This window comes from Chironomus tepperi, unplaced genomic scaffold (genome assembly GCF_022539635.2).
Source record: "Chironomus tepperi strain 1889 unplaced genomic scaffold, CSIRO-AGI_Ctep_v1 contig_100, whole genome shotgun sequence".
In the NCBI taxonomy this organism is placed as follows: domain Eukaryota; kingdom Metazoa; phylum Arthropoda; class Insecta; order Diptera; family Chironomidae; genus Chironomus; species Chironomus tepperi.
This window is the reverse complement of record NW_027226222.1, coordinates 1,082,061-1,102,344: the sequence shown is the minus strand read 5'-3', so window position 1 is coordinate 1,102,344 and position 20,284 is coordinate 1,082,061. Positions and strand designations below refer to the sequence as shown.

Here is a 20,284-nt window from a genome sequence, read left to right as displayed (position 1 = left end):
TTAACTTCATAAATATTGGTGATTTTCATAGAATCCTATGAGAATATTCACGATAATTCATGTGCCGGTCAACACATTCATTACGGCATGTTACTTAAAGCTCATTATGTAGGGGGAACTCCCGACGACGTCAGCACAATTTAAAAAACTTTTTGTCCGTTAAAAAAATTTGTTCTGTTTTGTTTATTTTGTGTAAATAAAATTTCTTTTTACAATTTTGCAGTTGTATTCATGACATCAATTGCACGTTCCAAGACTTCAGTTCCGCAACCCCATGAAAGTGTCACTCCTGATCCACCATGGCTTTAAATATTTAAAAATTTTAAATTATTGAATTTTATTGATTTTAGGCTTAAAATAATTTTGTCATGTCATAACTTTGATATGTAGACATCACTTGACACTTTATGTAAATTTGAGGATTTGACTTTGAGAACTTACCCAACATTATGAATGATTGGAGTCTTGCCGCTTCCTCTGTATTCAGTCTCAAGTCTAACACTGTTCCTTCCTGGACGGAGACCAACGCCGTTAATTACCATTTCCGCATTTACAAGACTCTTAACCATTCGTTGACACCCTAAATAAGATATAATTAATTTTCATATCAGGTACAACAACTTGAAGACTCCAATAATATTTTTATAAAAATAATTAATTTTTCAAGTGGCAACTCTACCTGCATTGATAAAATCATGATCAGGTAATGAAACATTTAAATTGTAATCATCAACTTGATGAGTTCCGCCTAAAACAACACTATCGTCATTTGGAATAATATAATTTCCATCATCACTGTTATCAATAATAACACCGTTCATCCATGGCGCCTTAACTCTTGTCACTTGTCCTCTAATTGGATGAAGTTGATCATCACCCAAAAACTTGCCTCCTAAGCCAGTGCAATTGATAATTAAATCAGCTTCGGTTACATCCTCAAGATTAACAATTTTTCTTTGCTCAAATTTGCCACCGGCTTTAAGGAATCGCTTTGTTAGGTAAGGCAACATTTTCTTTGGTTGGCAACAGAAGGATACAAATTGATATCCAGAAAGATAATTTCTGCCATGTTCATTGCTATATTTTTCTACCTCATCAGCAGTTAATTCACGAAAACCGAATGGAATATCTTTCCAGCTAGGACAACTTCTTGGATCTTCTACAGATAATCCAATAACAGGACTCATTGTAACTCCTGATTCTCCTGCTAATCCATTGATCCACAATTCATGAAAGAATTTATGAGTTCCTTTGGACCATTGACTAAAAATAAAATATAAACGAAGATTATTCATATTCATCTATTTGTTTTGAAAAGTAATTCACATTATCTTATCAGGGTCTGTATTGCCCATTAGATATGGAGACCATAATCCAGCAACAAGATCACTTAATGTGAATGGTGTCAATTTATCTGCCATTACAGTGACCTGAACATTTTTGTTTTGAAAATGTTCGGCTAATTGAACTGCAGCACTCATTCCGTTTATACCGGCACCAATCACATAAATTTTCTTCATCTTTAGTGTCTCTTTTCTGCTGCACTCTGATTTGCTCAATTATTTGTGAACAACTAAAGTATTTTTGAATACAAACGACACATTATATACATCAAAAGAAAGAAGAGACTCTGTAGAGATTAATAATGCGTCATTAATACAATTGTGTGACTTGTGATAACATAAACAGAAGGTAATAATGTACTATGATAAGTTATAAGATTAGTTTAGACAATATAAAAAGCATACAATTTAATTGAATCAATAGTTTGTGATAATTTTTATTGAATAAGAAGATTTATAAGGATTAAAATACTTTTAAAGTAAAATAAATGAACTTTAATTCTTCTATTTCGTCCATAATGCCCATCCAGTTTTGCATGAATTCTGTAGCACCTGAAGTTCATCTGAACTCAATTTTAGAATTGTATTAAGAACTGGAATTAATCGTTGCTTTTCATCGCCATTATTTAAAGTCACAAACTTAATAATAATATTTTTAAGATACTCTGAATTCTGGATGTGTTGCTCACGCTCAATTGAACGTTGATGACGTCGAACTTCTTCCTTCAACATTTCATTTAACTGTTGCATTCTTGCTAAATCTTTTTCTGAATCGGCTAATAATGTCGTGAGATGAACAACTCGACTTTCTTCGTTTTGCAACTTGATTCGTGTCTGTTCAAGGAGTTCTGAAGGCGATGAATAGTTTGAAATTGTCTCCTCATTGAGCTCATTTGAGTTGTCATCAAACGAGGAATTTAAAAGCTCATCAAGTGGAATCATGTCACGACCTCGTGAAATTTTCCTTTTAGTATGGAAATGACTATAAGTCATTGACTGGGATGATTGATCTTCTGATCCTTCAACTTCTCTGTCCATTAAGTCAAGCATATTTGATAATTTCTGATCATCAGTTCTAGGTATCAATACTGCTTCTGAACTAGAAGTCATAGATGCATTCTGTGCTGAATTTCTTTCTAAAGTACTTATTTTATCTTGAAGTTCAAGAATGGAATTTTGCTTGGATTCTTCCAAGTCTTGTATTCGCTTTTTATAAAATGTATTTAAAGTATCGATTTGCAATTGATATGCTTTAATAGATTCATCATGCTCTTGATTTCTCTTGCGTGATTCTTCCAATACTTCTTCACTCTGTTTTTCTAATGTTGATAACAAATCTTTGCATCGAGCTTGTAATCTTGTTTTATCTTCGACCAAGCTGTTGTAATTTTTCTTTAATGCTTCCAATTCGTTACTAAGTTTATGATTTGATACTGTAAAACTTTCTAAAGATGTTTTTAACACTTGAACTTCATCTTGCAATTCCTGTTCTTTACCAAAATCTTTTGTCTGATTTTGTCGAAGAACACTTTGTGCTCGTACTTTATAACTCACAAATTCACTTCTAATATCTTCAATTTCTTTCTCGTGTGATGATGCTAATTTCTTGTATTTCTCAACATCACTATCTAAAAAGCTTACATTTTTCAACAACTCATTCCGTTCAGATTCAAGAGATTGGTATCTTTTTTCCATCTCCCCAATAGTCTTTGCCATTTCCAATTTCACTTCGTTATTTTCTAATTTCAAGCTCTCATAATTTTTGGTTAATAAATCATATTGCAAATTTGATTCCGTTCTCTCGTGTTCAGTTTTACGTAAAAGATTAAGTTGAATGTCAAGATTCCTCTTAATCTCTGCTGAATGTGCTCTTTCTGACTCTAAATTTTCTTCTAAAGATGCGATTTGTGACTTGAATGAATTTACCGTCTCATTTTGAAGAGAAATTGTATCTTCTAGCTCTGCTACTTGCTTCTTTTTAGCTTCCAGCTTCTTATTCGTTTCCTCAAGAGTTTTCTCATATGCTTCAATTTCTAAATCTAAAACACTTGGTTTCTTCATGGACTGTTTCAACTTTTTCTGTACTTCCTTTTCTTCATCAAGAAGCTTATCTTTAGCCTTGATCGTCTCATTTAAATTTTCAATTTGTTGCTTCATTTGATCAATTTCATTTTCATTTGAATTTTGGCCTTTAGCTTCTTCAAGAGCTTCCTCAAGTCGCTTTATCTCTTCATTCTTATTTTTGATTTCTAAGTTTAATTCTTTTAATTGAATCACAAGTCTTGTTGATGCATTTGAAATATCCTTTTGCCAGTTTGCTACATATTCACCATACTCTTTAGTTAAACTAAGAAGAACACTCTTTTCAGCTTTGATAAGCTTTGTTTGCTCATAAACTTCAAATAATTTTTCTCTGTATGCTTTCAACTTTTTTAATACTTTTTCATATCGGACTTTAATCTCATCCGATGGTGTATTATTTGATTCAATTGATGTCTTCAACTCAGAATTCTCTTGTATTAGATTCTTTATTTTTATTGAATTATTGTCAATCAGTTCTTTAAGTGGTGAAATTTCATTGCATTTTTCTTCATATTGCGTTTTCAATGATAAAATTTCCTCATTAAGTTTATTGATTTTTTCATTTTCCACTTCACCATCGCAATTTGACGCTTTTGATTCAATTGATTGCATATCTTCTATCAACGATTCATTCTCATCAGTTAACCTTTGTAATTGTCTTTTTAGCGATTCATTTTCAATTGTGACCTCATCGTTTTTGGTTTGTAGTTGTCGAATCGACACGTCTTTTTTCGCAATTTGTTGATTCGCTTCCTCTATTTGATTTGCACTTACGAGTTTATGTTGTGTGAGATTTTCAACAACTTCTTGCATTACTCCATTCTGATCTTTGAGTTTATCTAATTCCTCTTTTATTTGTTTGTTTTCTTCAAATAATTCTAGAAATATAAACAGTGAAAATATTGATTTTGTGTGACAATTTTAGACATGCTACGCATTAATTATGTAAATTTCTAGCTCACCATCTTTTGAATTTTTAGCCTTTCGTGCAATCAATAACAATTTGTTACATTTAGTTATTAATTCCTCTCTGGATAGCTCATCAAATGATGAACTTTTTTTCTCCTATAAAAATATTAAAAAATTCATTAAAACTATTAGACAATGTGAAGTTTTCTAATTTACCTGATTGACGGAGGGATGGCTGGTTGTGCTTTCATCCATTGCTTTTAATTTCCTTTACTTCATTCCTATTTAAATTAATAAAACTTTTCTCACTTTGTTGTGTTGTCAATTTCTTTTCATAATGCAAAAAAAGTTTTAAAAACAAACACGACATCTGTGAGAAACAAAGTAAACAATTTTGAAAATTTTAAAACCGTTAGGAATATTTTCATTAGGCCAACGCAATTTTATTCTCAGAATACTCTGTTATCATTTTATTGAAATTATTTTTGGAAAAAGATAAAACAATTCTGAATTTTGTCTCATTTCCTGAAAAGAGTTCCAAATCTCCAAAAGCAACTCATTCTACGATCTTCATCATTCATAGTTTTAACAGATGGAAGATTTAGCAAATTATCGTCTTCATTGTGTGGATAAATCTTATCACGTTTGAGTATCTGATTTTCAAGTTCCAGATCATAGTTGATTCCTCTAAGTTCCTTTAACTCTTGCTTGATCAGTTCATTTTCTCTCAATGCTTCTGTAAAAGTAGATTTTGAAATCAAGTTAATTGAGACCTGCAATATTTGCATCAATCGGAAATTCCCAAGTTTGTTATTTTAAACTGATTAAAAATAATCTTTTACCGTCTTTTGATTTCTTTGCCTGTTTTGCAATTCCTAAATATTTATTACATAGCTGTACAAGTTCTTCTTTGGATAGTTCTTCTAATTTATATGCTGGTTGTTGTTCCTAAAATATTTAAATTATTAAAATAATCATTTTTTTATGATTTCCCAAGTATTACCTTAATTTCAGGTTCAGTGTTAATGTGCACTAAGATGTCTTTCGACATTTTCAAGATTTATATTCTTTTAAATCTTAATTAATGTTGCACTGATTTTTTAAAATTAATATTCGGATCCCGAGGACTCAAGAAACAGAATAAATGATTAAACTTAATACTATAGGATGTTATTTATTTGTTACTCAGTTGAACGTTTCAGTGAGAGAATAATACAAAAGATTGACAGATTCTCTCAATTTAGAATTAGCGATTACACCATACACAACATGATTAAGTACTCTATACATTTCTCATTTCACTTTGAATCCAAGGAACAAATGCAGCAATATCAGTAAATATGGCATAAGAATTAACATCACAAGAAAGTCCATCACGAAGTGATGCAGATACGATTCCTCTAATGAACCATTTCTTTCCAACTTTTAGTACTAATCCACCTCCGCCTGAAAAAAGTAAAGTTTATACAATTTTGTAAGTCTTATTAAAATTATTTCTTACTGTCGCCTTGACAAGGTCCTTCTCCATTTCTTCCACCTGCACAGAATGTGCGATCTGATGTTATATGCACAAATGCTTCATGTGCTCTAAGACAAGTTCCATCAGAAACGATCGGCACATTAACTTTCTTTGGAAAATCTGTGTTCAACTTCCCGTCGTCATTTTTTCCCCAACCTGTATTGTTAAAAAATCAAAATTGAAATGTACATAATGACTAATATGAATTAATTAGAATATTTACCAGCGACAATTCCAACTTGCCCAACGACTTTTGTAATTTCAGGTGGACCGCTCCATAAACTAAAATGATGGTTTTGATTCATTAAGATGTTAAACAATTTTTCGAGATTAAATAATTAAGGTGCTGATCATAATTAACATCCATTGAAAAATAGAATTTTTCACATTAAATGGGGTTGTTATAGGATATCATTTATGAATGATCTATTACTATGATGACATGACATTCACTTGAAGTTTACGAAAAGTACTTCCAACATTGTGCAAACTTTCTGAGATTTTTCAGACTGTTGAAAATTATAGAATTTAAAATCACTTATTCTTATTTACTTACCATATAGGACGAATGAATTTTGAGTATTTTACTGGCTTGTCCATTTGTATTAATGCAAGATCTGAGTCATATTTTTGATCACTTGGTGTCCAGTCTGGATGTACCTTAAATTTGAATTTAAAGTTTAGCGGAAGTCAATGATGTACATGAAATATTTTATATACCTTAAAAGCAAGTGCTCCTCGTTTTTCATATCCTTCTTCGTTCCATTGAATTAAATTGTGTTTTCCAATAAACAAAAGTGCATCCTGTGGATTTAATTGTGCGGTTTCGGATCCTTTGTCCTGTATGCAATGAGCTTTTAGGATTAAAATGCGGAAAATGAAGATTAAAATCAGAGAAATGAAATTTTTAATTTACCGGCTGTTAGGACAAAGCGTGCATTAAGTAAGCTTCCACCACATATGAATTGTAGATTTCCTTCGGAACTCTTGTAGAAAGCAATCAACCTTTACATGAATAAATAATTGAAACATTAACAAATTTGGTCATAAAATGCTTCTTTCTATGACGAAAAAAATTACCAAGGCCATTCACCATGATTTTGAACTGGTGCACCACCAACAACAAGACTTTGTGAAAGGACAACGGGAACTCCACAGACATTTTTATCATCTTGGAATTGATTAATATTTGAATCAGACGATGGCCTTTGTATTAACGGATTTTGTGGATTTTGAGCATGTATTGGAGGATTTTGTGGTGGTCTAGACTGAGGTTGTGGTTGTGGTTGTATATTATGCTGTCCGGAAAGTGTGAATCTATCAGCATTCTCTTCATCCGAGGCTGGGAGAATGTATTTCAAACGGAATATCTGTGCTTGAACATCTACAAATATACATTTTATTATCTTTCTTTATGTTTTTTTTTTCATTCATTTGCATGATGAGTAATTTGTTTACCAATATTTGCTCTGCAGATCTCTCGCTTATTCTTGTAAATGGCTAATAGTCTCGGAACAGGATTCTAAACAGGTTGATAAAATTTTTTGTTTTTAATATTAAACTAGTGACGCATGTAAAATGATAATACCTGTGATCGAAAATGGACTTCAAATAACAACGGCAGATTATTTTCCAGATCGTCAGCTACTGTTTCAGGATCATTGACTAACTCAATTTTCCCATGATGATTGTGATGCCGATGATTCTGATGTTGAAATTGTTGATTCTGGATAGTGATAATATAATTTTCGAGTTCATGATTACTTTTCCTGTCAAAAATCTATGTCTTTTCATTTCTCACCTGAGGAAGAACGAAATCTGCTTCTATGACCAAATCTCTTGAGAGATCAGCATTTCCGATTTTTATTAGACCCTTCCACTCCCTACCATCAGTGACGTATTGAAACTTCTTTCCACAAGGGCTTTGCAAACGTTGTCTTTGACCTTGTTGTTGCTGCTGTCCACCTAAGTAGCCTAAACCAGTATTGACAAAACCATTGAATACATTTGTAGCCTGTCCAAATAAATTTGGATTTTGTTGTTGCTGTTGCTGATTGTTACCAGCTTGATTAAATAAGCTCTGATCAAGAGTTCCAATGTTGCATAAAGCAACACTGAAAAGACAAATAGCCGCCGAAGACATCGAGTTCTTATGCTAATTTAAGTGTTGATTCTTCGACAATCCAAAAATGACTGAAGATATTTTTAAAGATTTGTTTGTTTGTGTATTTCCATTGTAAAACAACCGGTTCAAAGAGATGATTTTTGTGTATTCTCATATGTTGAGATTATAATTCAAATCTTCTATCCAAAGAATGTGTAAGAAAATCTACATTTGTCGTTATAATTTTGCGTAAGTGTGTGATAATAATAAATAGAATAAAACTCTCTATTTTATGCTGTTGAAAATAAAAATAATAATAGGTCAGGTTTATTGGTTTCATGTTTTTTATAATTTTCTCTCTTGCTTAACTAAAACTTTTTTAAATCTTATTCTCACCAAAAGAGAGACTGCATATTAGCACGTGGTGATATTCTTAATCTGTTCTCCGAATTTCTTTTTGTTTCATGGGAAAAACCCAAAAAAGATAAGAATATAATTTATAAAGAGGATGTTCTTAAGTTTATAGGCTATTGTTTATGATTTAAGGAGGAAGTATAATTTTAAAGAAAATCAGGTATAATAATAATTTTGTATGTGACAATTTTCTGGAAAAACCAGGATTGTAATTTTTCTTGTTCTTATAATCAGTAAGCTTTTTATCCGTTCATGCTAATGTGATTTTTAATCCAGTCTGTGTACTGAGCAACATCGGTAAAAATGGCATATTTGGTGTTGTCGCAACTATATGAATCTCCACGGATACCGGCAGAAACGATTCCGCGAAAATAATATTTACCGTCATCATTTTTCATTGCAAACGCACCTCCAGAATCACCTGTAAACCATTGTGCATAAATAAATAAATTGATATAATTAATAATCTATAAAAAATGAATTTACCATTGCAAGGTGATCTTCCAGATCCATCACCAACACAAAATGTAGTAGTTGATGTAATTTTTGCAAAAACTCCACTTGATCTCAAGCATTCTTCATCATCCACAACAGGAAGTGATACAAACATCGGAGCATCGGAAATAACTTTTTTCTCCGTTATACCCCATCCTTTATAAAATTATTTAATTAAGCCATTTAATCAATGAAAAAATGATCAAATCTACCTGCAATAAGGCCTGTTTTATGAACTATATCTTTATGATTATTTTTTTGTGGCGGTAAGCAAAGCGGTATGATATTATTCGTAAATTTGATTGTTCTATAGATAACAGCGATAGCTATATCGCCTGTGTATGATTCTTCAAGTGAATTCCATGAAGGATGAATTTTAAACTCTTTTACACCTGCAGTAACGTAATCTTTCTCATTTAAATCATTTATTTTATATTTTCCAAGATAAAATGTTGAATCTTCAGGATTTTTTTCCTCAATGTCTAGCTTATCTTTGACACAGTGAGCTGCAAAAATATTTTTGGAACTAGATCATATTAGTAATTTAAGAATTATTCCATTAACCTGCTGTTACAATGATTTTAGTTGATACTAATGTACCTCCACAAATAAATCCATTTTCTCTGTAGTAGAAGGCAGTGAGCCATGGAAAATCATTTCTCCTAGCTAAATATCATTTCTTTGTGAATTATTAAGTCGCAATTTTTTATAACAGTGTTGATAACTAGGTGACCGTATGTAGGTATCCAGAGATAATCTACTTTGCTGGATCACAGTCACGCTAAAGATATCAACCCTGCTTATTCATTCAATTAATAATCATAATAAAATACTTTCCTGTTATTCCACCAATAACAAACGAAACAGCACTTGATGAATCTCTTCTGACTCCACAAACATATGATTGACCGTTGTTTATATTTCCTAATTTATTGTTTATTTGGAATTGCGTTGTTTGCTTCGAGGGTGCATGCGATAACGTTGTTAAGATAATCGGTTTTGCTTGCTTGATCGGTGGTTTGGTTCTAAATGTGGGCTGTTTATAAATAATTTTCGTTGTCTCTTGATTTGGATAATAAAAAGGTGGATTGTAATTTGATTGGAAATTCGTTGAAGTAATTTGAGGTAAACCAGAAATTGTATATGTAAATGATAAGGTGATTGTTGAGACAGTCCTTCCAGTTGCTAAAAATATCAAGGATGCAATTAAATTATTATAAAGGCAAGTCTCTTTCTTGGATGATAAGTTCAAGTTTTGCGTAAACAATTCAATTCCGAATAACACAAATAAAGAAGGCTCTGCCATAGGCTCGGCTGTTAATAAAGGAGATTTAGCGGAGCCCTAAAACTCCGTGACGGAACCTTTTCCTTTTGAGAACTTAAAATTAATTTTTATTATTATAACAATGGTTTGCATGAATCTTTACGAAATTAAAATACATTCTTTTGACTCCGTGTCATATTTTTCTCATCAAACAAAATTAACACAATTATCATGTTTGTTCTTCTCAATTAAGTTTTGACACAAATTTGAACAGAATCTTCAATTTTAGTATGATAACTTTTATATACGCACTGCTTTAAAAATGAATACTAAATTCATAATAAGTTTAGTATATTTACCAGGAGGGCTTGAACATATTCGGTTCCCATTCAAAAATACTCCAGAAACAACAGGAAGAGGATTTGCAATTTCAGGAATGAATTTCAAAATAATTTTCCGACCATTTAAAATATCATTGTATGCGTCTTGATTAAGCATGTCGACACTCCCGCCATTGCCCTATAATTAGACAAAAATCACTTGACGTTTTAACTTTGATTTTGTTATCATTTACATTTGGTAATCTTGCAGCTACGGATAGTTCAATTTTAAATAAATTTTCTTGCTGTATAGGCACATTGAAGAATTCAGCTAGTCCATAAATTCCATTATTATCGGAATAAAAGTTTGCAATATCAGAGCAACTACGTTGGCACTTTGCGGTGTCAAATATTATCAAATTTACAAAAATAATTCCGAAAAGAATCATTTTAGAACACAAAAATTGTTTTGTGAGGTCTTAATCATTTGATTGGCGACTTAATACTGAAGTTTACTGTACAAAACTTTAGAGGTGCTAAAAAGCTTTGTCAATATCAATAACTCTTGATATAAAGAACTAAATCTTTATAGCAAAAACTATACCGGCACCTGGACATAAGTAGAAAGCCACCAAGTTCCACTACTGCCTTATAAAATATTTAGTACATATTTAAGAATTACTTTGTCAGAATAAAGCTTGGTCACATGGTAACTTGATAATTATTAAAATTTAAACTTTGCTCAAGTTATTTTTTCTCATCAATAAAACTTCTTTACTTATATGTGAAATCTCTTAACGAATTAAAAAAAATTCTCGTCATCACTAGATTCGTTATGTTCAGGATGTAATTTTATATCCTAACTTCGATCCAATCGAAAAAACTATTTTTAACCTATATTTGTATGATTCATGCATGATTTATTGTTTAGAAGCAAATTAAATAAGTGATAAAAGTTGATTGTTAAATTTAATGCCAACCTTTATTAAAGATAGTTTTCTCAAAATACTATGTCCAATTTTGCGTAAATGTATGGTACTTATAAAAAGGATAATACTCTGTTGTAGTTAAATTATATTAATAATATGCCAGGTCTTATAGTTTTCTTATTTTTTTAATTTTCTCTCTTATATAAAATTTTTTTCTAAATTTATTCTTCAAAATAGAGACTACTGGGCTTTAAGTAGGAAGTGATTCTTTAAAGAAAATTGAGGGTAATAATTTGAATTGAATATGTCATTTTTCCTTGTTGTTATAATCGATATGCTATTTATCCGTACATAGTAATGTAACTTTTAATCCAATCTGTGTACTGAGCAACATCGGTAAAAAGGACATATTTGTTGTTATCACAGGAAGACGTATTTAAACGGAAACCAGAAGAAACAATTCCTCGAAAATAAAACCTCTCATCTGCATCATTTTTCATTGCAAATGCACCTCCAGCATCACCTGTTAAATATTGTGCATAAATTGACATAATAAATAAAAACGGAATTTACCATTGCAAGGTGATTTTCCAGATCCATCACCAGCACAAAATGTTGTATTTGATTTAATTTTTGCAAACACTTCATCTGATGTCAAACATTCTTCATCATCCACAACAGGCAGTGATACAAAAATCGGAACATCGGAAATAGTTTCATTTACCGTTATACCCCAGCCTTTAATAAATCACTTAATTGAGCTGTTTGATCAAAGAGTCAATGATAAATTCTACCTGCAACTAGACCTGTTTTATCAACAATATCTTCATGATTATTTTTTTGAGGCGATAAGCAGAGCGGTATGATATTATTCGTAAATTTGATAGTTCTATAGATTACAGCGATTGCTATATCGCCTATGTATGGTTCTTCAAGTGAATTCCAGGAAGGATGAATTATAAACTCTTTTACTCCTGCAGTGACGTAATCTTGCTCATTTAAATCATTTAATTTATATTTTCCAAGATAAAATGTTGAATCTTCAGGACTTTTTTCCTCAAATTCTTCCTTATTTTTGACACAATGAGCTGCAAAAACATTAATTGGAACTAGATCATTTTGGCAATTATAATAATAATCAACCAACCTGCTGTTACAATAATTTTAGTTGATACTAATGTACCGCCACATATAAATTCATTTTCTCTGTAGTTTAATACAGTGAGCCATGGAAAATCATTTCTCCTAGCTAAATATTATTTAAAGTGAGTCATTAAGATGCAATTATTTTTTAACAGTGTTGATAACTAGGTGACCGTAAATAGGTATCCAGAGATAATCTACTTTGCTGGATCACAGTCACGCTATAGATATCAACCCTGCTTATTCATTCAATTAATAACCATAATGAAATACTTTCCTGTTTTACCATCACTAACAAGTGAAAAATTATTTTGGTGAATTCCTCGGACTCCACAAACATATGATTGATTGTTGCTTATAAATGAGGATTCATCAATTTGAGGCAAACCAGATATAGTGTAACTAAATGATAAGGTGATTGTTGAGACAGTCCTTCCACGTGCTAAAAATATTAAGGATGCAATTACATTAATCTATAATTGGACACAAATTTGAACAGAATCTTCAATTTTAGTGTGATAACTTTTATGCTTTAAAAATGAATAGTAAATTCATAATAAGTTTAGTTTATTTACCAGGAGGACTTGAACATATTCGATTTCCATTCAAAAATACTCCAGAAACAATAGGAACAGGGCTTTCAATTTCAGGAATAAATTTCAAAATAATTTTCCGACCGTTTAACAAATCATTGTATGCGTCTTTATTAAGCATGTCGATACTCCCGCCATTGCCCTATAATTAGACAAAAATCACTTGACGTTTCAATTTTAATTGTGTAAGCAATTACACTTGGTAATCTTGCAGTTACGGATAATTCAATCTTAAAAGAATTTTCATGCTGTAAAGGCACATTGGAGAATTCGATTTGTCCATAAATTCCATTATTATCGGAATAGTAGTTAGCAATATCAGAGCAGTTTTGTTGGCACTTTGCGGCGTCGAATATTAGCAAATTTAAAAAAATTATTCCAAAACGAATCATTTTAGAACGCGAAAATTATTTTGTGAGGTCTTAATCTTTTGATTTGCAACTTAATACTGAGGTTTTTTGTACAAAACTTTAGTTTATAAATAGTTCTGTCAACATGAATAAATATTGATATATAGAACTAAATCTGCATAGTAAAATTCTTACGAACATCTGAACAAGTGATATTGTTATTGTTTAATTTTGTTTAAGTATCTAATTTAATTATAGTGTTTTTTTCGTTTGTATAATGTTTGCGTGTGATATTGATAAACATATAGGGTTTGCTGAAAAACTGCAGTTCATTGTATCAATGCAGGTTTGCGCATCTAATTTTGGAAAACTCTATTAATGTAATAAACAAAACTCTGTGCTTTGTGCTTTATGCTGTTAAAAATAATAATAATAATTCAGGTTTATTGATACTCTAAATTTCTTCTCGTTTTGAAAAACCCACAGAGGTGAGAATATAATTAATATAGATAATAATTTAGCTTGCGACAGTTTACTGGAAAAACCATTGTTGTCATTTTCCTTGTTCTTATAATCAATAAGCTATTTATCCATACATGGTAATGTAACTTTTAATCCAGTCGGTATACTGAGCAACATCTGTAAAAATGGCATATTTGGTGTTGTCGCAACTATATGTACTTCCACGAATACCAGAAGAAATGATTCCTCGAAAATAATATTTATTTTCTGCATCATTTTTTACTGCAAATGCACCTCCAGAATCACCTGTAAAACATTGTGCACAAATAAATAAGTTGATATAATTAATAATCTACAAAACTGAATTTACCATTGCAAGGTGATCTTCCAGATCCATCACCAACACAAAATGTAGTAGTTGATGTAATTTTTGTAAATACTTCATCTGATCTCAAACATTTTCCATCATCAACAACAGGAAGTGATACAAACTTTGGAACCTCGGAAATCGTTCCATTCTCGATTAAACCCCAGCCTTTAATAGATTACTAAACTGAACTATTTAATCAATGAAATAATGATCAAATCTACCTGCAACTAGACCTGATTTATCAACTATATCTTCATGACTGCTTCTTTGTGACGATATGCAAAGAGGTATGATATTATTTGTAAATTTTATAGTTTTAAAGATTACAACGATAGCTAGGTCGCCTATGTATCTTTCTTCAAATGAATCCCAAGAAGGATGAATTATAAACTGTTTTACTCCAGCAGTGACGTAATCTTTCTCATTTAAATCATTCAATTTATATTTTCCAAGATAAAATATTGAATCTTCAGGACTTTTTACATCAATGTTTTGCTTATCTTTGACACAATGAGCTGCAAAAACATTAATTGGAACTAGATCATTTTGATGAATTATAATAATAATCAACCAACCTGCTGTTACAATAATTTTAGTTGATACTAATGTACCGCCACATATAAATCCATTTTCTTTGTAGTAGAATGCAGTGAGCCATGGAAAATCATTTCTCCTAGCTAAATATTATTTTAAGTGAGTTATTAAGTCGTCAATTATCTTTAACAAAGCTGATGACTAAAATACTTTCCTTCTTTACCACCAATAACAAACGAAACAGCACTTGATGAATCTCTTCTGACTCCACAAAGATTTGATTGACCGTTATTTGCATTTTCTAATTTATTTTCTATGTAACTTGGCATTGTTTGCCGAGGTGGCGTAGGAGATAAAATTGTCGCGATCAGCGGCTGTGTTGGTTTGGTCGGAGGCGGTTTATAAATAATTTTCGATGTTGTTTCTTGATTTTCATAGTAAAAAGATGGATTGAAATTTGGTCGAGAATTTGTTTGAGCAATTTGAGGAATTCTACTGAGTGTGTAAGTATACGATAACTTGATTGTTGCGACATACGATCCACGAGCTAAAAATAGATAAAAGTTCAAGTTATGAGTCATAAAGGATTGACTCAGTCGTAAACGAGTGTCTGAGAAGAGTGGAATGTTAAATATCTAAACATTTGCAGGTCAACCTTCTGGCTCACCAAAAATATAAAATTATTTCTTTCGACTCTGTCTGATATTTTGTTCATCAAATACTGTTAATTTAAGTTTGCTTTAAAATTATCACGTTTGTTCTTTTGAATTAATTTTTGACACACATTTTAACAAATCTTCAATATTAGTGTAATTCAAGCATTTTTTAGTGTAGCTTATTAAGTATTCTTAGAATGGATTCAGATGTAGAACATAATAATATATAATTTTAATAACTTGTTAAATTATAATTTAACTACTTTATGGTCATAGTATAAGTTAAGTATATTTACCAGGAGGGCTTGAACATATTCGGTTTCCATTCAAAAATACCCCAGAAACAACGGGAAGAGGGTTTGTTATTACAGGAACAAATTTCAAAATAATTTTCTGACCATTTAGCAAATCATTGTATAAGTCTTGATTAGAGATGTTAATACTCCCGCCATTGCTCTATAATTAGACAAAAATCACTTGACGTTTTAACTTTAATTTTGTTAGAATTTACACTTGGTAATCTTGCAGCTACGGACAATTCAATCTCAAAAGAATTTATTTGCTGCAAAGGCACATTGGGTATCTCGGCTTGTCCATAATAAGATCCATAATAATCAGGATAGTAACTTGCAATGTCAGAACAACTATTTTGACACTTTGCGATGTTGAAATTTAACAAAATTACTAAAATAATTTTTAAAACTATCATTACAGAACTCGAAAAACGCTTCTTAAGGTCTTAATCATTTGATATGCAAACTGATACTGAAGTTGTTACATACAATGTTTTAGAGGTGCTTAAACGTATTGCTTAGTTTTACAAGTGTTTTGTTAAATGTTTAATTTAAGAGTTATCGTCTAAGCAAATTTTAGAATATGTAAATTAGTTGCTTCAATGCCACACTTTCGTGGTTTGTCGTGTATCCTAGAATTGAATTTTGTTGTACGCATTGTGATAGATGTAAAAGAATGAAAGTTCATGTCAACATTAATAAATACAGTTTATTACAAAATATTAAAAATAGTTTTTACATTACTAGAATTTTATTCCAAGAATGGACATTTAACCATAGACTTCAATTTGATTCAATATCCAGTCCTTAAAAATGGCGACATCCGTAAAAACTGCGTAGTTCTTTGTGTCACACATATACATTTCTTTATCAAACAATGCAGCAGAAACAATTCCTCGTAGATACCATTTATTATTTGATTTCATAACGAAACCGCCTCCAGAATCACCGTTGCATGGACCTCTGTAAATGTAGCATAGATTTAGCATTTGATTATCAAATTACAATTAATTAATTTACCTTCCATCTCGATTTCCAGCACAGAATGTCCTTCGTGATGTAATTTTAATGAAAACTGAATTGGATTCTAGACAGCTTCTTTCATCCACTACTGGAAGTTCAGTCCAATAAGGTTTATCGCTAGCAGTTATTGTAAATTCAGTCTTTCCATATCCTGCTACTATACCTTGTTGATTAATCATATCTGAGTAGCTGTTTGTTGATGACCATATACAAATTGGTTGAATAAAATTTGTAAATTGGATTGTTCTCAATAAAACAACAGCTGCTATATCACTGTCAAATGATTCCGATAGTGAGTTCCAGTCAGGATGAATAATGAATTTAGTGACTCCAGAAACTAAGAAATCTCTTTCGTTTGATTGAGAATGTAAGAAATATTTTCCGAGGTAGATGAGAGCTTGTTCGGGCTGCTTTACAACCTGATCTTGCTTATCATGAATACAATGAGCGGCAGTCAGGACAATTTTAGATGAAACCAAAGAACCACCGCAAATAAATCCAGTATTTCCAATATCATTATGATAGTAAGCAGCTAACCAGGGAAATTGACCCTTCATTGCAACTTTACCACTAAGAATTAATCCAGTCGAATTCTGTACTTTAACCTGTGGAACTCCACAAAGAGAATCAAATTCACCAAGTCTTTCATCGCTGGTACTAGTTTGTGGTTTTTTACTTGTGTTGAATTCAGGAAATATGTAAGGTGCTTCCGTTGTTGTTGTTGGTCTTGTGACAGGTGGACGAGTAAGACGGGATATAGGTATAGATGCTTGCGTAGTTGAAGGTTCTGTTGGAATAATTGGTGGCTGAGTCGGTTGTGTTGTGAATAAATTTTGGTTATTTTGGAAATTTTGTTGCGCTAAGCCTGTATAAAGTGTGTGGTCGAGGGCAATGGTCGTTACTATTTCTCCAACAGCTGTAAATTACAGAAGATATTAAATAAAATCAAAAATTTAGTAATTTGAAAGTTTACCTTTTGGTCCTCTACATAGCAATTGATTGTTGTAGTAAACCTCAGTTAATTTAGGTATTGGATTCTGTACAGGGAATCTTACTCTATATAAAATTGGCAATCCATTTGCGACATCATTTACAGTACTCTGTCTGTCTTTTGCTAGACTTATGTCACCAACGTAGCGCTGTGAAAGAAATAATAAAATTTAAATTATTTATAAATTACTTATTAAGTCTTATCACTTATTATTTTCAATTTCTTACACTATTATAACTCATTCCAATACTAAGAAACACTTTCATATGAAAAGTTCGTCCTAGTGGCAAAGGAGGCACAGCTAAAAGACCAAACCATTCTTTACCATTGAAAGTGTAACGGAAATAATTTGGACAAGGTGAAACGTATGCTCGAGGAACATTTATTAATTGCGGTGACGACAGTTGTGGATTATTATTGCTTAAACTTGGGAGTTGTTGATTATTATTACTTAAACTCATTGATTCTGGCACATCTTGAGAGGCTAATTTACATAATGTTACGCTAAACAGGCAAAATATCGCGGCCATTTTTAAAAATAACTATTATTTTTTTGAGAGTATAATTGTCAACCGGAAAATGGTGTATCCTTAATCACGTCATATTATAGACTGAAAAATATTTTTCAGTTACAATTTCTACCTGAACTGATATAAATATAAACAATAATAACAAAACAGATGATTGAGAATGAAATATTAATAGGTAAACATTTTATGAGAACTAATTGAGATTTTACTCTCGGTGCCTCAAGTGATTCATAATATTAATCTTGACTGCATCTCTCTGACACTCTCATTAATTTTATAATTTGGAATCGATGTCTCTCTTATCAATATGAAAGCAATTACATATTTAAATATTATTTTAAATGTAATTTGCCTTGGGGATTTCCACATATAGACGGATTTTTGTATCATAAAACAAGTTAGTTTATATGATGATTCAATCGGTCATCAGTACTTGAATTCTCTTTCTTATTACTTGTCTATTCTTTCAAGTTATTTTGAGATTTTTTTATATTTAGGTACCGAATATAGTTTTTTTGCGTTTTTAAATAAATAAAAATCATTTCCATTAATGACCTTAAGAATTTTTGGAGTGAGAATAAAGTTCAAAAGATCCAAGAGAGTCTTCACTTACAAAAAAACGATTTGAACGACACTAATAAATCATGAGTAAAAAATAAATTACTTGTCATCTTTGAAATTCCTAGAACGTTTGATTATGTATTGAAGTATATCTTATACATCTACAACCATAAGAATATTGCAATTATTAGGTCAATCACTTACCGTTTGCAAGACTGTAGCAACTGTTAGAGTAACACGAATTAATGCTTTTTGTGTATTTGGACTAGGAATAGACAATTGACCCCAAATGCCATTAAAATCTCTTTTTAATGTCCAGTAATTATCACAAGTTCCCATTGATAAAGACATTGGTGGTTGACTTGCAATGTTGTCAACATTTTGATTGGAATTTGGATTCAAAAACACGTTGTTTTGATAGCTTCTTGTTGTTGATTGTTGTTGTCTGTTTACAGTTTGACGATTTGGATTTCCGACTGGTTTTATAGCACCACTATGTGGATCATATTCATAAACTTCAAAATCACTAGCAGAATATCTTTTTGTTGTTGTTCGTATCCTATTATTCATATTTACAGGCTTTAAAGCTCCTGTTATCGGATCTTGTTCATACACTTCAAACTCATAATTTCCATATTGAGCAAATGCGAAATAAAAAGTCGTGTAAATAATCGCAATTTTAAATGAAAACTTCATTGTGTGATAATAAAAAATTCTTATTAATTGCACCTCCCTACGACAGTATTGAGTCCCCAACGACAACTAAACGGCCAACTGAAAAATTCTCTATTGAGCGTGAGAGATTCACATTTTTATAAATAAAATAATAATGCTTTTAAAAAGTTGTATATTCTTTTCGCTTCCAGTTTTTACATTTAAACATATATTTCTCGTACTCACAAGTTTTTATTTTTTTTTTAATCTCCACACTCTTTAAACAACGAGATTTATAAACGTAAACAGAAGAAAGAGAAATAAAAATATGAATGAAATATTTTTAAGAGACAATCTCACTGAATATTTTAAACATTTCATACGGTTGTAGTAGAATTGTGTCAATACTGATTGTAAAAGAGAATTAATGACTGACTATTATTTTTTTTGTTCATTAATTATTCCTTAAATTCGATTGATTAACTTTTAATCTTTAAATTCTTTATTTTGATCTTTTGTTTGAATGTCGATAGCCTTTTGTGAATTTTAAATAACAACACAATTCGCATAAACATAAGCATTTTTTGCCGTGGAAATTGGTCGAAAACAGCCGACATGAGCGTGCTCACAAAATTGAGTATGCTTAACTATGTTGATTGACTTTACTGATGAGTACGCTCATTTATTTGAGTATAGTCAAATAAGCCTCAACTAAAGAAATAAGTTCTAAGGACGAAAAATGCTG

General features: G+C 31.1%; 8 protein-coding genes and 1 long non-coding RNA gene across 9 annotated transcripts; all 9 read right to left on the bottom strand.

Moving 5' to 3' along the window:
* Positions 1 to 149: 149 nt before the first annotated feature.
* Daao2 (D-amino acid oxidase 2) lies at positions 150 to 1,596 on the bottom strand. The gene is made up of 4 exons (XM_070635888.1): positions 1,327 to 1,596; positions 680 to 1,263; positions 442 to 580; positions 150 to 303 (listed from the first exon to the last, which is right to left on the bottom strand). Exons 1-4 carry the CDS (start codon positions 1,518 to 1,520, stop codon positions 210 to 212), a joined length of 1,011 nt encoding a protein of 336 aa, XP_070491989.1. The 5' UTR covers positions 1,521 to 1,596; the 3' UTR covers positions 150 to 209.
* A 154-nt stretch (positions 1,597 to 1,750) lies between these two features.
* LOC139087356 (GRIP and coiled-coil domain-containing protein 2-like) lies at positions 1,751 to 5,465 on the bottom strand. Its single transcript, XM_070636144.1, has 5 exons — positions 5,338 to 5,465; positions 5,177 to 5,282; positions 4,862 to 5,070; positions 4,388 to 4,490; positions 1,751 to 4,303 (listed from the first exon to the last, which is right to left on the bottom strand). The coding sequence occupies exons 1-5, from the start codon at positions 5,383 to 5,385 to the stop codon at positions 1,848 to 1,850; spliced, it is 2,922 nt and encodes a 973-aa protein (XP_070492245.1). The 5' UTR covers positions 5,386 to 5,465; the 3' UTR covers positions 1,751 to 1,847.
* A 17-nt stretch (positions 5,466 to 5,482) lies between these two features.
* LOC139087327 (serine protease gd-like) lies at positions 5,483 to 8,051 on the bottom strand. Its single transcript, XM_070636114.1, has 10 exons — positions 7,655 to 8,051; positions 7,442 to 7,579; positions 7,312 to 7,375; positions 6,934 to 7,237; positions 6,770 to 6,858; positions 6,574 to 6,707; positions 6,410 to 6,513; positions 6,077 to 6,135; positions 5,836 to 6,009; positions 5,483 to 5,780 (listed from the first exon to the last, which is right to left on the bottom strand). The coding sequence occupies exons 1-10, from the start codon at positions 7,994 to 7,996 to the stop codon at positions 5,617 to 5,619; spliced, it is 1,572 nt and encodes a 523-aa protein (XP_070492215.1). The 5' UTR covers positions 7,997 to 8,051; the 3' UTR covers positions 5,483 to 5,616.
* Positions 8,052 to 8,251: 200 nt separating this feature from the next.
* On the bottom strand, positions 8,252 to 9,513 carry LOC139087355 (serine protease gd-like). The gene is made up of 4 exons (XM_070636143.1): positions 9,467 to 9,513; positions 9,079 to 9,392; positions 8,858 to 9,022; positions 8,252 to 8,792 (listed from the first exon to the last, which is right to left on the bottom strand). The coding sequence occupies exons 1-4, from the start codon at positions 9,511 to 9,513 to the stop codon at positions 8,614 to 8,616; spliced, it is 705 nt and encodes a 234-aa protein (XP_070492244.1). The 3' UTR covers positions 8,252 to 8,613.
* LOC139087328 (uncharacterized) lies at positions 9,236 to 10,966 on the bottom strand. The gene is made up of 4 exons (XM_070636117.1): positions 10,705 to 10,966; positions 10,490 to 10,649; positions 9,431 to 10,051; positions 9,236 to 9,372 (listed from the first exon to the last, which is right to left on the bottom strand). Exons 1-3 carry the CDS (start codon positions 10,897 to 10,899, stop codon positions 9,675 to 9,677), a joined length of 732 nt encoding a protein of 243 aa, XP_070492218.1. The 5' UTR covers positions 10,900 to 10,966; the 3' UTR covers positions 9,236 to 9,372; positions 9,431 to 9,674.
* A 614-nt stretch (positions 10,967 to 11,580) lies between these two features.
* LOC139087186 (serine protease gd-like) lies at positions 11,581 to 12,504 on the bottom strand (the record flags this gene model as incomplete). The annotated part of the gene is made up of 3 exons (XM_070635929.1): positions 11,581 to 11,902; positions 11,953 to 12,117; positions 12,174 to 12,504. Coding segments are annotated over 3 exons (678 nt in total), but the record flags the coding sequence as incomplete, so codon positions are not given.
* Positions 12,505 to 12,514: 10 nt separating this feature from the next.
* LOC139087187 (uncharacterized) lies at positions 12,515 to 13,483 on the bottom strand. The gene is made up of 3 exons (XR_011544109.1): positions 13,313 to 13,483; positions 13,098 to 13,257; positions 12,515 to 12,964 (listed from the first exon to the last, which is right to left on the bottom strand). It is a non-coding gene; the product is annotated as an uncharacterized lncRNA (long non-coding RNA).
* Positions 13,484 to 13,866: 383 nt separating this feature from the next.
* Positions 13,867 to 15,160, bottom strand: LOC139087354 (serine protease gd-like). The gene is made up of 5 exons (XM_070636142.1): positions 15,055 to 15,160; positions 14,873 to 14,974; positions 14,519 to 14,812; positions 14,298 to 14,462; positions 13,867 to 14,233 (listed from the first exon to the last, which is right to left on the bottom strand). Exons 1-5 carry the CDS (start codon positions 15,158 to 15,160, stop codon positions 14,052 to 14,054), a joined length of 849 nt encoding a protein of 282 aa, XP_070492243.1. The 3' UTR covers positions 13,867 to 14,051.
* A 1,303-nt stretch (positions 15,161 to 16,463) lies between these two features.
* On the bottom strand, positions 16,464 to 19,808 carry LOC139087326 (serine protease gd-like). The gene is made up of 4 exons (XM_070636113.1): positions 19,090 to 19,808; positions 17,777 to 17,942; positions 16,801 to 17,719; positions 16,464 to 16,743 (listed from the first exon to the last, which is right to left on the bottom strand). The coding sequence occupies exons 1-4, from the start codon at positions 19,579 to 19,581 to the stop codon at positions 16,551 to 16,553; spliced, it is 1,770 nt and encodes a 589-aa protein (XP_070492214.1). The 5' UTR covers positions 19,582 to 19,808; the 3' UTR covers positions 16,464 to 16,550.
* Positions 19,809 to 20,284: the final 476 nt, after the last annotated feature.

Coding starts and splice junctions, on each gene's coding strand:
- Daao2 (XM_070635888.1), bottom strand. CDS start 1,520: ATGAAGAAAATTTATGTGATTGGTGCCGGTATAAACGGAATGAGTGCT. Junction 581..679: donor TCATGATTTTATCAATGCAG/GTAGAGTTGCCA, acceptor TATCTTATTTAG/GGTGTCAACGAATGGTTAAG. Junction 304..441: donor CCAATCATTCATAATGTTGG/GTAAGTTCTCAA, acceptor AAATATTTAAAG/CCATGGTGGATCAGGAGTGA.
- LOC139087356 (XM_070636144.1), bottom strand. CDS start 5,385: ATGTCGAAAGACATCTTAGTGCACATTAACACTGAACCTGAAATTAAG. Junction 5,071..5,176: donor GGCAAAGAAATCAAAAGACG/GTAAAAGATTAT, acceptor CTACTTTTACAG/AAGCATTGAGAGAAAATGAA. Junction 4,491..4,861: donor GGAGATTTGGAACTCTTTTC/AGGAAATGAGAC, acceptor ATATTTTTATAG/GAGAAAAAAAGTTCATCATT.
- LOC139087327 (XM_070636114.1), bottom strand. CDS start 7,996: ATGTCTTCGGCGGCTATTTGTCTTTTCAGTGTTGCTTTATGCAACATT. Junction 6,708..6,769: donor ACGCTTTGTCCTAACAGCCG/GTAAATTAAAAA, acceptor TAATCCTAAAAG/CTCATTGCATACAGGACAAA. Junction 6,010..6,076: donor GCAAGTTGGAATTGTCGCTG/GTAAATATTCTA, acceptor TTAACAATACAG/GTTGGGGAAAAAATGACGAC.
- LOC139087355 (XM_070636143.1), bottom strand. CDS start 9,513: ATGGCTCACTGCCTTCTACTACAGAGAAAATGGATTTATTTGTGGAG. Junction 9,393..9,466: donor AAATGGATTTATTTGTGGAG/GTACATTAGTAT, acceptor AATATGATCTAG/TTCCAAAAATATTTTTGCAG. Junction 8,793..8,857: donor TGGAAGATCACCTTGCAATG/GTAAATTCATTT, acceptor AATGGTTTACAG/GTGATTCTGGAGGTGCGTTT.
- LOC139087328 (XM_070636117.1), bottom strand. CDS start 10,899: ATGATTCTTTTCGGAATTATTTTTGTAAATTTGATAATATTTGACACC. Junction 10,650..10,704: donor TAGCTGCAAGATTACCAAAT/GTAAATGATAAC, acceptor GTCTAATTATAG/GGCAATGGCGGGAGTGTCGA. Junction 10,052..10,489: donor AATATGTTCAAGCCCTCCTG/GTAAATATACTA, acceptor TGATATTTTTAG/CAACTGGAAGGACTGTCTCA.
- LOC139087354 (XM_070636142.1), bottom strand. CDS start 15,160: ATGCCAAGTTACATAGAAAATAAATTAGAAAATGCAAATAACGGTCAA. Junction 14,813..14,872: donor TAAAATTATTGTAACAGCAG/GTTGGTTGATTA, acceptor ATGTTTTTGCAG/CTCATTGTGTCAAAGATAAG. Junction 14,234..14,297: donor TGGAAGATCACCTTGCAATG/GTAAATTCAGTT, acceptor AATGTTTTACAG/GTGATTCTGGAGGTGCATTT.
- LOC139087326 (XM_070636113.1), bottom strand. CDS start 19,581: ATGAAGTTTTCATTTAAAATTGCGATTATTTACACGACTTTTTATTTC. Junction 17,720..17,776: donor GCTATGTAGAGGACCAAAAG/GTAAACTTTCAA, acceptor TGTAATTTACAG/CTGTTGGAGAAATAGTAACG. Junction 16,744..16,800: donor GCTGGAAATCGAGATGGAAG/GTAAATTAATTA, acceptor CTACATTTACAG/AGGTCCATGCAACGGTGATT.